At 45.4% G+C, this 16,797-nt stretch overlaps 1 protein-coding gene across 1 annotated transcript; it reads left to right on the top strand.

The window, feature by feature from the left end:
- The first annotated feature begins 13,037 nt into the window (after nt 1-13,037).
- Nucleotides 13,038-16,761, top strand: LOC128310268 (protein FAM91A1). Its single transcript, XM_053046868.1, has 13 exons — nt 13,038-13,237; nt 13,311-13,395; nt 13,480-13,620; nt 13,747-14,000; nt 14,067-14,327; nt 14,392-15,265; nt 15,335-15,541; nt 15,606-15,719; nt 15,787-16,029; nt 16,091-16,128; nt 16,187-16,290; nt 16,353-16,422; nt 16,491-16,761. The coding sequence occupies exons 1-13, from the start codon at nt 13,151-13,153 to the stop codon at nt 16,599-16,601; spliced, it is 2,589 nt and encodes an 862-aa protein (XP_052902828.1). The 5' UTR covers nt 13,038-13,150; the 3' UTR covers nt 16,602-16,761.
- Nucleotides 16,762-16,797: the final 36 nt, after the last annotated feature.

Here is a 16,797-nt window from a genome sequence, read left to right as displayed (position 1 = left end):
TTCTCTCACTCTCACGTATGTCCAACTGTCTCTCGATATATGCGTTTTGTTTATTGTTTTTTCTTTCCTTCTACGCTTTTTGCCTCCTTGGACCCATTTCGCCAGGGTTTTTTTTTTATTTCTATTGCTTCGCACGTATCTCAAGGCAACACTTTCGCTATTACCTTCTTTTGGCAATTTGCTGATCCACCACACCACACTCTTCTCGTTGTCTCTTTTTTCCCTCACGCGAACATTGATTTGATGTACCAAAAAATGATGCTGGAAAACATTAGTGCGAGCGAGAGAACAACAGCGCGAGTGAACCAGGAAAATGGTCATATGCAAGTGAAAAGGATGCATTGCGAAGGAACCCTAAGGGTCCCATTAACGCTTTCCCAAGTAGATTTACAGGGTAGAGTCGGTTGATGGTTACCCTCTAACTATCTGAAACAATAAGTACCTACCCCAACACGTGTAATGTTTATGTCTCGTATCGGAGCGGAATCGTCTCACGCGCAGGTACTACCCCAGTACACTAAACTCTGTGCAGATAAGTGCGTTAATCCTAAAACCGGTACGGTGAACAAGTTGTCACCCGGCAATACTCCGTCACATGCAAATAATGGGATGTTCTCGTGCTTGCGACATCGGCAGTGAAATTATCAAGGCGCGTTCAACATGTTCGGATCCTTGAGCGAAGTGTGAAGCGAAGCGTGTGGAGGAGTTGAATGTCAGGTGTTGAATGATCCGGACGTTTACTCAATTGTGCCGCTGATGATCGTGATACGTATCGTTCTCGTTTGCGACTTGCTCGAACAGGTTGGGTCCACAACTCGTTGAATGTATTCAAAAAACCACATTGAGCACATCTCTTCGAATCTCTTCGAACATCGAATTCCAACTTTAAGGAAACAAACTATATTAGACTACTAGATGGTTGCCTTGGAAATCGTGGTAGGCTCAAGTCTCGATGCTGTCTCCGTTCTGATGATGGGCAATGGAACGGAAATAGTGTGAACCGACCAAGAAACATCCGCCAGTAAAAGTTACCTAGTCGTATCGTAAAGCACAGCCCACTTGTACCGGCTAAGTCGCAAGGCCTTGTGGCTCTGTGTGGTCACAGCTCCGGAATGAATTGAAACCCCGTCCTCTCATATACGCTCATCCTGCGAGTGTGTAGGGGAGAGTTTTCTTTTTTCATCCCATTTTTGCTGTTGCATTTTATTTTTATGTTTGCCGCACTTCCAACTCTCGTGTGCTTTTGTTTTCGCACAGCAGTGTCTACGACGCGTGCCCACCCCCACGACACAACCACCAACCGTTCGCAGGCGAAACACACTCTCGTGAGCAGTTCCTCTCGTGATCACGGCAGGCGTGAGCATAGGACGGATGGGTGGCGGAGGTGGCAGAAGCGCGCAGAAGCGCGTTGAGAAGTGTGATAGCGGGAGCATCAGGTCTGGGCCCCCCCTTGCCCGCGTCACGGCCGCGTTCACGTTCGTGGGCGGCAAATAAATGCTATTGCCGCTGGAAAGGAAACCGTCAACCAGGCACGATGGCACTAGGGGGAGGTCTTTAACTCCCGTCCGGGGGGTGGGTTGTTTTGTATATCGATGTTCTTAAGCACCGGAATGAACCGGATAACCGAACCAATGCTCTTAATGGCATTACAGGCGTAGTACCGCTCTTTGAATCCGTATTTATGTAACAATGCCTGAGGTATGGCACAGTTTAAAAATAATTCCCCTTTTTTCACAACTCAATTATTTACTCTAATAAATGAAAATGGCGGTACCTTTCTTCTTTCATGAAACTGGTAGAACTAGAAGCTTGGACGTGGTGGGATATATTTGAATAGCTGGAATAAAATTGCGAAGCCTACTTTGTTATTTACCAAAGCAGATGATGGCAAGTAAAAAATGCACCGAAACCAATAATCAGAGAAACGTGTAACGACAATCAGGCAATGAGCCGATAACGTCACCAAGGGTGCTGCTCGGTAACGCCAATGTTTCCCCTTCATTGCGGACTTCACGTCATGTGCCATACCGTCAATTGACGCCATTACGGTATCTTACGATGCAAACAGGTGTAACGTTATGAGGATGTGTCCATCGCACGTTAGTCGCTGTGCAATGGACATGCATAGGCTATAGCCGGACTTTTTGGTTCCTTGGAGGATAATTAAAATACGTTATGTTGTTGTACGACGCGCGTGTTGGGACTTTTCGTTGTGCCGTTTGCATGTTTTCATTAAAGTAGCTTCCCGCCATCAACCTGCGCCTAGTTTGTAATGGATGAAATACCAAATTGACTTGTATGATGTTTTAAAGGAGTTCTATGCCATAGTGTTTCAAGGGAGCTGATATCAAATTTCATCCGGACTATTATTCAGGGTTCAAATCCTGACTTTAGCTTCAAAAGAAAATGCTGCGCGCTACCTGTAAATTATAATTTTGTGAGAATTCTAACTAAAACGGAGATCAACCACGAATCGTTATATTCCAGATATGAACGAATTTGTGTTCTTTAACTACAAATCAGTACTTAACATATCGGATGGCCTTACATTTTCCTGGATGGAATATTAGCCAAAGCCATCCAAAACATAAATGTTGCCATTTCGTACTACTTTATTGTGACCTTGATGATCAATAGTGTTTCTATATTGGTCTCAGAATTTTTGGATTGGATCCTACATTTGAGGTGTACCCTGAAGAGTTTTGTCTGCCGCAGATGTCGCAGAGATTTGGCATTCTGGAAGATTACCTGATGCTCAGAAGAGGACTTACTCTTACATTTACAAAGTCCATATTGTGCAGGTACTTCTTCACTGTTTGATAGGTTGCCTCAACCTCTAGAGAGAACTTTGCCTCAGGATCTTCATCTATAGATTCTGATACTTTTTACGCTGATGTCTACTGTCGAGTAGACAGCAGAAGACTTCTATTTGGCCCTCTTACCTTTCGTCAGAATATAATATAGTCGGAACCAAGTCGGATATACGGGAGGACACTGTCTGTAAATCTTACAAATAGACTTCTAATGTTGTCGAATATTGCCTACGCACAATAGGACATCTACAGCAGATGAAAAACTGGATTGTTCACCTATAGGTAGGCAGGGAACTCGAAAGAAAAATCGCTAAAATAAGTCCATTTTTTAAAGCATACGTTAAATATAATAATATACATACCTTCGCAATGTTAAGATACATTTGTTTCCATTAAGACTGTCAATTCTTACGGTAGTTTCTGCTAGCCTTTCCTTCCAATAGCGCTCCCCGTTTCTTCAAGGTCCGCATTGCATTGCTGCCACCCGAGCCGCGTGTGCGAGTTTCGTCCTTGAGGGTCACCGATCACCCAAGTTTCAACATGCAGCCCCAATCAAAGAGCAATAAGGGCGCAAAGCAACGACACAACACAAAAAAAAGAAACAGGTAATTGTCAAACGAACTAAACGATTTCCGATTGTGTTACGCCGAGTTTGGGGCAAAGCGTGGCAAGGGGAACTAGACCGAGCCGTGTATCGGGGAGAAGTTGCATCTGCACATTGCCTCACCCGTCGAAGCGCTTCGAGCGTACAGCCAGTGTTCCGTATACGACATCAATCGCGGACAGGTTTTGGGAGGGCGTCCAAACGTTCTAGCGAGCGTGAAGCGAACGGGCGAACGGCATGCGACACAAAATATCTTCTGGTGACGTGCCGTGACGGTTTTCCACGGCAGAACCCCCCCCCCCCCCCGCTGCAGTGTAGAATGGGGCAACAGTGGAGGTGACGGGCAAACAAAAAAAAAACAACGAAACAATAGTCAACACACTATCCCCGCCGTGTGTCGATGGTTGCTTTGTTGTGCCATTCGGGATGTCATTTTCGTTGTTGTTTTTTGCAATCCACTGCCCAAAAGGCTTTCGCGTTTCCATTAGTGAAACCAAAACCCGGGCCAGTGTTTTTCCTCCTCCGGCCAGCATCAACTCCTCGGCGGGGCGATAGAAGATGAACTTTAAAGTTTCTGCTGCTGCTGCGTAATCGCTCGGAAATGCCACCCAATTTTAATGGCAAATGAAGCTTTCCGGCGCGTAGTTTCGTGTGATCTCTCGCGTTCCGTACTGCCCAGATACTAACGTTACGCGTCGCCCGATAAAGACGTCCATGTCCTCCAGCCTGCTGCCTTCCGCGCAACGTGGATGTTGCTTCCCCGCCCATGTGAAATTCCGATTCATATGAGCGAACACGAAATGCGGCGCTGTGTATGTTCGCTAAACAAAACAAACATAAAATATCTTCGCTTGGCCCCCCTTCGCCCCAGAACCGCGTGGAGGGATGTCTGTTCGGGCAGACTCCGCTCGGCACACACAGTGCAAACGTTGCTGTGGTCCATACATAAACAAACTACGAACCCCATGCACAACGGCACACACACGCACGCATAACCGGGGAACATTGGGAAGCATAAACACACAATGGAGCTATAGGCCTAGCAAAGTCCTTGATTGCGTGTTTTTGTCTATTTCTTTTTCGCCTCGTTCACTATCAATTACAGTACGGACGATGTGAATAGTATTGATTAGTTTTCACATTTGCTTCAAAAACAATGCTGATGTCTTTGTAGCATATGGCAAAGGCTCACAAACAGGTAAATAATTCGGTGAATCATTAGAAATATCTCAAACTCAAGACATAACAAATCGGCAGATACCAAGCAACGAGATGGAATCGTTTCGCTTTTTTTTTTGCGACATTTCGTCCAAAGGCACTTCATGTGAATCGCAACCACTGTACGCAGTGCCATTTGGAGCACAATTCCGGCTAGCTCCGGTTCAAACGTTTCCATTCCATTTCTTCAGAACTACTCCTACTGGGAATGGTGCGTAATGCTCATTCATGCGCAAATTGCCAAATTTCGGCATTACCAAATTCCCAGTACGAATCCGGAAAATCAACTCGAAATCCGATAAAGCATGCAGAGAAAAGTAAGGCAAAACATAAATAAAAGCTGACGTAAAAATTGTTGCAAAGTCCACAATTTAGGATGCGTAGGAAAGTAAAACAAATCACGAAATGAAACGCTGAACTTGTTTTTGTTGTTTGGATCTCTCTTAGTGGATTAAACTATGTGTTTGAAGGGCGGCCCGTTGACATGATGGTCGAGGCGCCGGTCTTCATACGACAGGAATGGTACAAAATCTCATCCGGACTAATCCCCCTCGTACGCAGAACTTGATTATCCAAGTCACAGGATAAATAAAGTCACAGAAAACCAGATATGGCAGGCCTCTAGACCTATAGACCTCTTGAGGTTGTTGTGCAGATGAGGACGAAGAAGAAAGTGTGGACAAGATTTCATCACAAGCAGCACCTCTTTAATTTTATTTACCTGTAGCGCCTGATAGGACGTACGTGAGGATTGGTCCAGATGGGATTTTGGACCAGTATTGTCGTGTGAAGATTGTCGCCGCTACACCAAAACACCATCGAGGCATCCTCGGGTTTATTGTTCTTTATTATCCCTTTTAAAAAAACGCCATCCAGTTTTAGGGCGATAATTATTATTCACCTTTAATGTATTAAAAATCTCATTTCTTACTTTGGAGCTTCATATCATCTTTTTCTATTGTTAATTTTACACCTTTTTCATGTTTCCTTATCCTTCTTTCACTCTCCAATCTCATTTTTCATTTTCTGCGAGTTCGATGATGCTACGAGATTAAACCACCCCAAAACGCCCCATTGAAACGTCACTCTCGTTCGCACCCCACCATTACCAAAATAACCCCTACATAACTGGCCGCACAATTCTTGATTCCCACCACCCCTTGGCTACCGTGGCTTGATGGGGTTTTTTTTTTCGTTATTGAGAGAGGAGCTGAGGAACTGAGACAAACACGAGACGCTAATAGGCGCGGAGGCCCGCTTATGACGTCGCAGCCTCTCACCGTTGCCATTTTGTCACCCATAATATATACGCCGTTCGTTAGAAAACCAGGCCCACACTGAATTAACCGAGGCAAGTGATGTTCCCTTTCCATGCGGTGTTTCGCTGCCTTTAACTACTACCACTGCACGGTGTGCGGTGTGCGTTGCGAGTAGTAGCACCGGTAGCTACTACCGACAACCATCCATAGCAACCTTTGCAAAAAAAAAACAACGACTCTTTACGCACACCGAATAATGCACAGGCGGTTTCGTTGTTTGCTGCTACTACGACCGTGTGCCGGAGAAATATATTAAAAACCCGTTCCTGGCGAGATGTTCGATTTTTGTTTTAATGCCGAAAAATGGCGATTTGTGTGCTGAGAGTAATTAATTTGTTTTAGCTACTATTGGCTACGCCGAAAGCTTAAAAAGGTGTGCTTAAAGGGCTTAAAATGGGCGGTAAGTTGTGTGATAATCAAGAGCCTTTACTCGTGCTTCATTTCACAGACCGCTAGGGTGATAAACGGGTATTGTTATCAAGTGATAAAACCGTGGTTTTTATTCTCCGCTCGAGCGCTTACACTTTACTCCACCGGCAGGTGTCCTCAAACATGCAACTTACGTAGAGAGTGTGTGCGATATGAATGTAGGAATGTTAAATAAAGGAAAAACTATATGGAAAGGAACTTAAAACGGATGAATAAACTTCAGCAAAGGAACACAATTTTGAGGGGCACATTTTTTGCAGCGCCAGCAATGCGAGTGGAAGATCGTCGGCTGGATGGAAACGAATCTACTGCTGCTGATAAGACGGGACATTGCACTTTCGACTGCAGTAATAAAAGATCGCTGTTTTCATTCATGAAACAGCGTGTATGCAGCGGTAGCACTAGTAGTTCGTGCAAATGATGGATGATGATCGTCAACCTTTCGATTCGTGATAGTAAATCTATCATCACCAATGGTGGCCAAACTTCCCGTCGCTTCGGGATGTTTTCCACACGAAAGTTTTGGCCCTTCTTCATTCGCGGAACGTTACCGATGTAGCTTACCAGCTCGTAAACTCTGTGTGCAAAACAGGTTTAGCATCTTCCGAAGGATGGCAAGAATTAGCACGTGTAGACAACGGCGCTTCGTCGTCAGCGTCATCATACGCTTTGGAGAAGTTTTTCCCTATTAGAAGCGAACGGCGTAAAGTCGTTCACTGTGACACAATAATGCACCGCAGAAGGTATCGGGCGTGTTACGTGATGGGAGAAGGGTAGCGAAGCCGAAACCGGTGGCCAATGAGTCGCTTGCCAATGGTTCGAGCAATGGACACCATCTGTTTCGCTTTGCGGTTCGGGTCGCCCGCCAAGGCGAAATTGCTCTTGAAATGGAGGCAGCGTTGGCAAGAAAGGGGAGGAACAAAAAAAAAACAACACCAAATCCACCACACGTTGCAGCCGAAATTGGCACGTGGGTGAAGATGCGGCCAGATTTAGTTAATGTGGGTGTGGGTGCGTTTTTCGATGGTGTGGTGTTTTATAAATATTCCTTTTTCGAAAACATGCTTTCTCCATTGATTCGTTTCTGCAAAGCAGTGTTATATCGGTTTCGATATATTTGCCATAATTTAATGAATAAACATTACATACAACGCTAAACACTGTATTGTTTGTATAGAACTGTTTCTCGTCAATACATAAATCGTGTTGTGCGGTAGAACCCAACCGAAACCATTTCCCTCGCCTATGAAACGAAGTTTAAAATTACTCCAAACTGTTGCCCGGGTGCAAAACCCCCACCCCCGGTAATGGCTTTTCTCGAGCCACCCAAAACAAAGCCAAACCAAAGAAAAAGAATTTGCCCCTCTAGCCGCCTCCCCCTCCCCCTCCCATCCACCCCTTCAAAGCAGAGGTGGGCCGGAAAGCTGAAAAAGGAAAACTCTTCACGGTTCGCCAATGCCGGCCCCATCATCGGGCCCGTGGTGAGACGCACCGGAAAAAGGCACCGCGTGGCAACAGCGTAGCCACTAAAAAGGCAGCTGAAGTGTTCAAGCGGGGTGGACGTGACTCTGGTGCACGGGAGAACACGAACAGGCAGCAGTACGCACGGTGTGTAATGGAGAACGAAAAACAGAAAAATTGACGGTAAAGCCACTGGGTGGAAGCATTTGAGGTGCTACCGTAGTCCTGGTGGCACACGAACATTGGTTTGATTTTCCTCCTCCCGGTTTGATGGTGAAAATGCCGGGAAAGCATAACGGAAGAATTAGGTCAGTGGCGACGCACTGCACACACACTTATACTCATGCACTACATGCAACGAAGTACAGTTCGGTGCAACTGAGAACCTTTCCACTCTACTCACGTAGTTCCGCGCCGTTCAGCTCTGCAAGGATTTGTGGATTTTGTGTTCGTTGAGTCACCAGCGTGGGAAGGAGCATGGTCGAGTACGGGGGGAAGGTGGGTTGGTATTTTTCAAGGGTAAAAACATCATTTTCCATCGCCGAGAAGGGTGTTATGTTGCCGCTTGTTTTTCGCTGGTGTAGGCAAGCGTCATCCACCAAAAAAAAAAGGGTAGCATGAGAGAGTGTCCCTTGTGTGGCCGCTCGAAGGTATAAATTGAGGCGCTTGTGAGAAAACTTTTCGCATGATTAATTACCATTCCCATCGAATGGCGCGTAACGCGCGCAGCGCATGGTGGTGGAAAAACCCCATCCAAGGAGGCAGGAACCGCTCGAGATGGGTGAAAGGCGCACCACCCGGAGAGAAGAAAAGCATAACTCGGCTTTAGGGAAGAAGCGAGAGAGCAATAAGAAGCAGGAAAAGAAGCAGCAAACAGAGAGGCCAGAAGGTAAACAGCGGACTAGAGGCAGGTTGGCAAAAAGGTGAAAAATCATCGCGATAGTAAAAACAACGCGCCCCGGCCAACTTTCGGTTGCGGGGCCCAGCTAGAGCGGCTGTTGGAAATTAATTCAGTTCATTAAACGTATCCACATCGTCTAGCGAGAGACATGCAGCGATGCTTTAAGTACAGCAGCAAAGCTGTTGTTTGGCGGGATTGCCATCTTTGGGTGTGTTTTCGGGAAAAAGTTGGAAAAGCGGGAAAATTGTTAAAAGGAGTCAGCGGAAGTCGTTAATAGTTGAAATACCGTTTCGACATCCTGTTTTTGAAGTTTTGTGGTTGTGTTGTTGGAGGAGTCTTTAAGGACCCAGAAGCAGCATACGGTTATTAGGAAATAATTGTTTGTATGGGGTAACTTTACCGCACACGGCTGGTGGAGCTTATTGTCTTGGAGAGCAAAAACTTCTGCCTCGTAATGCCTCAGAAGTCCCCTTAGATCGAAGAATAATGGGCGAATTAAGATTGTAATACAACCAAAGCCCGGCAAAGTCTGACCTTGCACCAAAGCAGACATATCAGATTTTTGCCATTAAATTGCGTGAGAATTCAATAATCTTTTAATTCTTCGTCACATTTTTTTTTACTTCCAGTTCGCATGGTCTTCGTTCCGTTTCCGCTTAAAATCCTCACTGTATTCTTTATCTAGGAGATTTAACTTCTAGTCCCTTATTGTTTGCTTTCGTTTGTTTATTTAATGTTAATTTTAAGTTTAATTATAGCACTGGATATTAAGTACTAGCATCATGTGTAGCCACAAGGCAGACATATGATGATTAATGATTTATGATTCGCTAAAGATGTCCATGTCCAGCATGTCCAACATGCCCCCCCTCCACTTCCCGATTTACAGTTATCAAAAATAGTCGTTCCATGGCACTAGATCTTTTGAGAATTTTTGAAATATTTGAGAGACGACTCTTGATTTGAATGACTCCTCACCAAAGATTCATATGATTTACTCTTCTCTAGAGATACATTAAGCACAACAGTACTAACGACTTTATTGAATATTTTGTAAAGTAAATTGCATAAGCCCTGGTTAAAGCCGAGGAGCTGGACGGGCGAATGTATTCAAAGAATTGGTGTTTCGTCTGTTGGCTATTACTAAACGCTGAACGGTGAGTTTTTCAAAAAAGAAGTTCTGATATTGCTCTTGGTTATTTGTGTATCCGTGCGTTATTGTTCTTGTTATGGCTGGTTCATCACACATAAAAAGAAATTGAAGTTGTAAGAACGAGAAGAGTCTCTGAACTTGTAAGAACCAGAAGAGTGTCTTCGTACATTACTGCAGATATCATTAAACAAAATCATTCTATTCAAAGAGTACATGAAGTACACCCCTGTACAGGCCAGAGTTCTTGATGTGGACTCCTTCACAATACCCTATCACCATCTTAGACACAATCTATCGAGCTACTTGGAAGCTTATTGATCCAATCTGGACAAAATGATTCTGAGAGCTTCAACATACACTAAATGCAGATGAACTTTATGCAATTCGAATCAATCGTTTCCCTCCCCAAAGTTGATATAAAATTCTAGTACTGGATGATATTTAAACGAAGTTATCTTCACCACCCTACCACTCTCGGCCAACCACATTTGTGTGTGAATCCGGTTTTATAGCACGAAGCGGAAGATTGCGCACTGCTGTGTCTGGATGTTCTGGAAGTTGACAATCCTCCTACCAGCCGCAGAGCTCTCGCTTTAGCAGAATTGTGTTTCGCATAAGTATCATATATTCTAGGTAGCGCCACTCGTGCGGCTGTGCCTCCAATATCCAGTTCCCCACACGTTGAAGTGTTGGTGGTCGAGATGAGCTTAATACTTTTTTTTTCACCATCCGCAGACACCATGTTTTGCGCCATAGGTGAATGTTTTTTCGTTGTTGCTGTTCCTGTTGCCATAAAATTTCGTTTTAATGTCTCGCCAAGTTCCACCCGCCGGTGCCTCTCAATGCATCGGTTCGGGTTGAAGGTCTCTATTTCGCTGCACATGCACACTTGTAGGTGAATTGACTGTGATGTCGATGTTCACGGTTCGGTGCCGGAGCCGGAGAAGGCTCATCGATTACGGTTCTCCGTTTCCCACTATTCGTCGATGTGTTTGTTGGTTGGTGGTGGCGTGAAGAATCCGTGTGCAAATTAGACAAGCATCGTCCAGCGCGCCCGCCATCAGCCGGTGAAAACTTGGTGTGTAAAAGGTTGTAAAGGCGTTTGGAACGGACGAACCTTGAGCGACTAATTGCCCGCGGAGAGAGAAACCTTTGCTCGCGTCCGGGAATTGGGGGCTTGTGGGGTTGTTGCTTGATGTCCAGCAACAACCATTGCTGACCCACACTGACATGAGATTTTATGAGGCTATGAGGTGCTATAAAACCGCTGTCGAAAGATGTTCATCTGCAAGAACTTTCGGGTACGTAGCGGAGATGGCTAGTGTGGTGGAGTATTCATCGGAGATACACGATGCAGGGGAGCCCCTTTTCTCGCTGATAAATCATGCATCGATGCTTATCAATTTCGGTCGGACGGTTACGCTTATTCAAACGATCAGCACGACTTGTAAATCTTTGGAGGTGACCACACAGGGGAGAGGCCAACACAGAAAAAAGGAAATAAAATCGCTCCTACCGGCACGTGATAACGCGTACGGTTACGATGCAGCAGAAATTGCATCGGCCGCACTGCCTCGCGTTGGCTGCAGCGAGGTACAATCAGCGAGTCGCCGCGATATTGTGAGGCCTAACAGTGTAAAGGTAAAACCTGCCCACCGTGGATGGATGGTGCTGGTTGTAGTTTCCAGTTGCAAGTTTCGTTTTTCGTTTGCTCCACAAACTCGATCCACGGCGTAACGCACGCATTTGCAATGATGTATAACGTGCGCTTCCCCTTCCCAGTGCCAGGGAGAGACGGAACAAACAAAACAAAAACTAAGGTGACACACAGAAACCAAGCCCCCCCCCTCGAGTTCCTTCCCCGTCTCACTCTCCCCACCCTGCTGCCTTCCGGCCCCAGTAATACGCGGGTCATCTAAAAGTCAATGGCCGTTTGAGGAGCTAGGGGTGTTTTTTAAAGGGGTGGGGTAGGCCAAGCGATCGTACCAGGGCAGTGCGGTCGCGGCCAAAAAGCGCCACGGTCAAAGCGATCCGTGTTTTTTTTATTTCACTCGGTGGAAACTATGTTACGAAAGAAAGTGCCATCGTTTCGGCCGCGATTGCAATCATCAGCTTGTTGTTGTTCGTTTTTTTTTGGTCCAACACCCCACCCCCCGCGCTCCTCCCCTACCCTCCCCGCGCTGTAAACCCACGAGTGCGTGTGGATCAAAACAAAACACCACTAATAACCGCGCATTTCTGTCCCGTTCCTACACCTGACCGCACAACAAGCTAGCCGTTTCGGGTCCCGCAGCTTCTTTGATTCCGGTTCGTTACGTTTTCTCGCTTTAACGCACGCCCGAAGGTTCCGTCCGCTTTGGTCGACCCTTTCCCGCAGGCAACCCTCGCAGGGGGATTAATGCGTGGCTATGTTGCGCTATGCTACGGCAGCCGTTTGTCGCCGTTTTGGACGCACTCCCCTTCGTCACGTAGACCGTCTGGTTTTTGGTTCGGGCCCGGTTTCGTACTTCTTTCCGTTTCTGAATTGCCTGTCGCAAGTGTGAATGCCTGCAAGTGTTGCTGATGATAGATAATCAATCCCTTCAGCAGCGGTTTCTGTTGCAATGGTTCTCACAATGGAGACGGGCTTGCTTATGTTGCAACATGACGCATATGTTGATTTTTAAACAAGAACTTGTTTTGGACGAGAATTGGTCGTTTTCCCATTATAGTTTATCAATTAAAGCGATTTATTGTGGTTTTAATGCCTGTAGTACCAGGCACTCGCGCCCTCGCGGCCTCGAATGGTAACTTTTGATTTCACCCTATCAGCGCAATGGTGTTCCAGCGGAAAGCTTTCACTGGAGCTTTTGACGTTTGGAAACGCATCACAGTGGGTTTGCTGCATCGTTACAATTGTTTTTAAATAAAAATCCTTTTATAATTTCCCTGTTTTTTAAACCCTCCTTTTAATATTCTAGGGTTTTACTTTTTAGGTAAAGCATTCACAGATATAAGTACAAGTTTTGCATAATTTCACCTACCTTCAAACGCTGTTCTAATCATGGAACGGCCCTTTCATGGTCGTTGGGAACCTGTCACGAAACATAACACGTCACAAAGTTTCTTTTCTCCATCAAAACAACACAATCCCGTGTGCAGGGGGTTTTATTTTGCACCGAGCAACAACATTCCAGCGCTTCAACCCGTCTACATTCCAGCGGATACTGTGCTCCGTGTGGTCAGAACTCCCGGTACCGGGGCCATTACAGGATGGGTTCCGGGTTTGTATCCAACAAGGTGGAGGAATGCATCCGACGTAATATCGCCTGGAAAGATTTAAGCTCGGACGTGCGGAAGGTAAGAGAACTGCGGCGGAACCATGGCCATGGTGGCTGTGATAAACGTATGAGTGTTTCCTATGCTTTTGCAGGCGCTAAACAACGATGAGGCCGATTATCGCAAACAAATTGTGGACTACAGCTTGCTCAACCAGCTTCGATTTCGTGGCAACATCGGTAGGTGGCATTTTGGAGCAATTTATTGCAACCATCCGGAGATTGTTGGTTATTGTATTTTCACGTACGACTCACCATTTGCAGTGTACAGCGTGACGAAGAATGAGAAAAAATACTACGAACGTTTGGTGGAGGTGAACATACGAGCGCTCCACATATTCCCTTATCATCTGGCGGACGTTATCACTAAGGGATTGCGCGTAACACCATTCAACTATTATACAGGTACTTCACACACCCTGAAACGATATGCGTTCGTTCGGTCGTAGCCTTTATAGTGGGATCCCTTCGGAACCCAGTTTTTACATTACATGGTAGTAAGATTCGTTTATTTTGCTATTCCTCTTCCAGACATGATTGCATTCCTGCTGACACACGATAAAAATTATGACGCACTGCCCAACTTTACCGCGGCCGATTGTTTGCGTGTGCTGGGCATCGGTCGGAACGAGTATTTATCCGTCTCGAGCGATCTGAAGTCCAGTTCACCGCGTTCGTTCTTTAAGAAGAATCCGTACCACTTCCTGCCAAAATTTCCCCGCACCGTAACGATGCATCCGTGGTGGATCGTCGAGATAGGTCACATACTGGAGAAGGACGTTGAGGTAACTAGCACTGAGGAGAGCATTTTCAAGTTCCCTACAAGTCCATCGTTTTCTCTTTCTTTTTAGAACCTTACCCTTGAGGAGATCAACACAATCGACCAGCTGATCGACTGCGGTCCACAAACGGCCGGTACACTAGCACTGGACACGGTACAGAAACTTTACCGCAAGGGACTCATCTACCTGGATGTGCCAATCAGCAGCGACGATCGGATAAACATTCCACCGTTGCGTAACTTTGTCATGAATCGGGTCGCTGGAGATTACTTTGAAAATTTGCTCTACAACGTGTTCGTTACGACGGATGAGCAGTGCACCATTTCGGAGGTACGCAGAAAGGACTTGCTGTTTGTGGAGTGTCTTCATCAATGTTCCGTTTGCTCCATTACAGCTTTCCCAAATTTTACAAGTACACATGGATACTGTAAAACAAGCGACATCACTGTTCTGTCGGTTGGGGTTTGCCAAGATAAAGAATGCCTTTGCCGAGTTTAAGCTAGACGAAAGCTGGCTCAAGCCGCAGGCGGACGGTGGCGAAGATTCGGCTGCCTACAACTATCACGCCCTGTTGCTTTCGGAGGTACCGCTGGAAGTGAAACCATCGCCCGACGGTAGCATAACGTCCGTACCCTTCTTCCCACCGTCCGATCCGTCCAGTCCTACGTCACCCTTACCAACCGATTGCACACCAACCGGTTCCCATGGACCTGTGTCGAAGGAAAAAACTACGCCCGAAGCTGGTTCGGGTGGATTCCGCTCGGCAAAGCGTGTCGGGTTTCTGTTCGATTCCACACTGACGGCGTTCCTCATGATGGGGAATCTATCGCCCGGACTAAAAACGCACGCCATTACACTGTTCGAGGTGGGCAAACTGTGCGACGAAGGAATGGCCGATTTGCTCGAGGAGCTGGAAAAGGTGTCGATGCTGGATGCGGAATCAGAGGGAGAAGTAAGTCGGTACTTTAACCACGCGGTATTGCTTCGATCGACCATTGTTGCGCTGAAAAGTTCGCTGAAGATCGAACTGGACCTGCTGCGTCTCGAGAGCATCGAGGGACTCGACGTCCACACGCGGAATCGACTGTTGGAGCGAAAGTACAAGTACCTTATATCGGCGGCCCCATTATCGGGGTCGCTGTCTAGTCAGTTTACCATTCCCTTTTTCGGCCAATTTTACCAAAGCTCTGCCGACTCACACATATGGTCGAAGCTGTTCTATTACCACATGGGTGGATACGGTCCACCGTCTTTATTTCTGAAGAAAGGTATGTACCGTACTCCGAATTGAGATGGAGTGTATTGGAGTTTAGATAATATCGTATATTTTATTTTAGGTACTTTGCTGAAATCCTTGCCTCGAATGTTTCTCGGTTATGGGAAGCTTTTAATTACAATCGTCAATACCGATTCGTATGTGCTAAACTCGGAAAAATTTTACACACTTAACGAGCACCTCAAGAACGAATGTCTCTTAATTCAGGGCTATGGCATTAACGAACCAGCTAAAGTGCACTACGAACCTTTTCCATTCGACATAAACGGTAAGCAAAATCGAATTAGTAAATTGTTGAGAAGTCTTTATCGTTTTTAATATCAATTTTGCAGATGAAAATAATCGTTGGGGACAGCATGCCGCATGGAATGGGCTGTCGCAAATGGTAAACATGGAACAAACCTTCGGTTATGTGACTTTCATCAATACGGGCGTCCCTGATTTAGGTAAAAACAGATGTTAAATAGCGTTTAATTGTACAGTCACAACGTCTTGCATTTCTCTTTTGCGCAGGCTGCGACAATTATAATCCTTCCGTGGTACTTAATCGAACGAGTAATAAGAGCAAACAAAAGAGCGCTGAAAAACCAGAAGAAAGCAGCAAAGCAATAGCCGAACCGGCGAAACTTTCGACCACGGATGAGGAGGAAAATATGCCAGAACGTTTGTCCACTGTCGATGAATCGAATGGAGTTGTGGAGGAAGCAAACGATAAACTAGCAGTACTGCAAACTGCTGAATCGGACTCAGATACTGGTGAGTGTTTGCAGGTGTTTGCGTAGTTTTTCGTATTCAAGCTGTGATCATTTCCTTACAGAAATCTCGAGGAAAAATTTACTACAAAAGGCTGCAGAGGTAGGTATTGCTTACAGGAAAAGTTTATGATACAAGCTAATGTTATTTGTGATATCAGGAATGGACTATTCTGGACATAAATTTTGGTATTCCACTTTTTGACGTTGATTGCAACACCAAGATTTGCCAATACATTCTACAGCGCCTATGCATCGATGATAAGTAAGTATGGAGAACTGTTGTTAAGCATTCATCATCACATAATAATTATGTTTCTCTATCAGCATATCAATTTTGAAAGAGGTGAATCAACAGATGGAACGGAAATACCTTAAATTTATATCCCAGTGCTTGGTAAGCGCTCCCATATCAATTTATGCTGGGTTTAAATACTCATTGCTCCTGTATGATGTATTTTACAGTTTTTTGAAGACGAAAATATGGAACTAATTAAGGCAGGAAAGTACGTGCCAAAGCTGCGCATTAATCTTGCTTACGAGAATGGTAAAGTGCAATGTTGGGATGGTAAATGAGTGGAACTGCCGTTCGTATTATCCTTTTGCGATCGAATCCTTCCTGCGTCATGCAAACCTATATATTCCAGTGTGTATTTTTATCAATGCGAATTTTGAAAACACAAAAATATAAATCGATATAATCGACATGCGTGGACCGATAGTATTTTTACACATTAAAAAATAGATAAAAATTCTGTTTTATTTATGCTTT

This window comes from Anopheles moucheti, chromosome 2, assembly GCF_943734755.1.
Source record: "Anopheles moucheti chromosome 2, idAnoMoucSN_F20_07, whole genome shotgun sequence".
In the NCBI taxonomy this organism is placed as follows: Eukaryota; Metazoa; Arthropoda; class Insecta; order Diptera; family Culicidae; genus Anopheles; species Anopheles moucheti.
Note: the sequence above shows the minus strand (reverse complement) of the source record. Positions and strands in the feature narration are given on the sequence as shown.

Coding starts and splice junctions, on each gene's coding strand:
- LOC128310268 (XM_053046868.1), top strand. CDS start 13,151: ATGGGTTCCGGGTTTGTATCCAACAAGGTGGAGGAATGCATCCGACGT. Junction 13,621..13,746: donor ACCATTCAACTATTATACAG/GTACTTCACACA, acceptor TTCCTCTTCCAG/ACATGATTGCATTCCTGCTG. Junction 16,030..16,090: donor TGAATCGGACTCAGATACTG/GTGAGTGTTTGC, acceptor ATTTCCTTACAG/AAATCTCGAGGAAAAATTTA.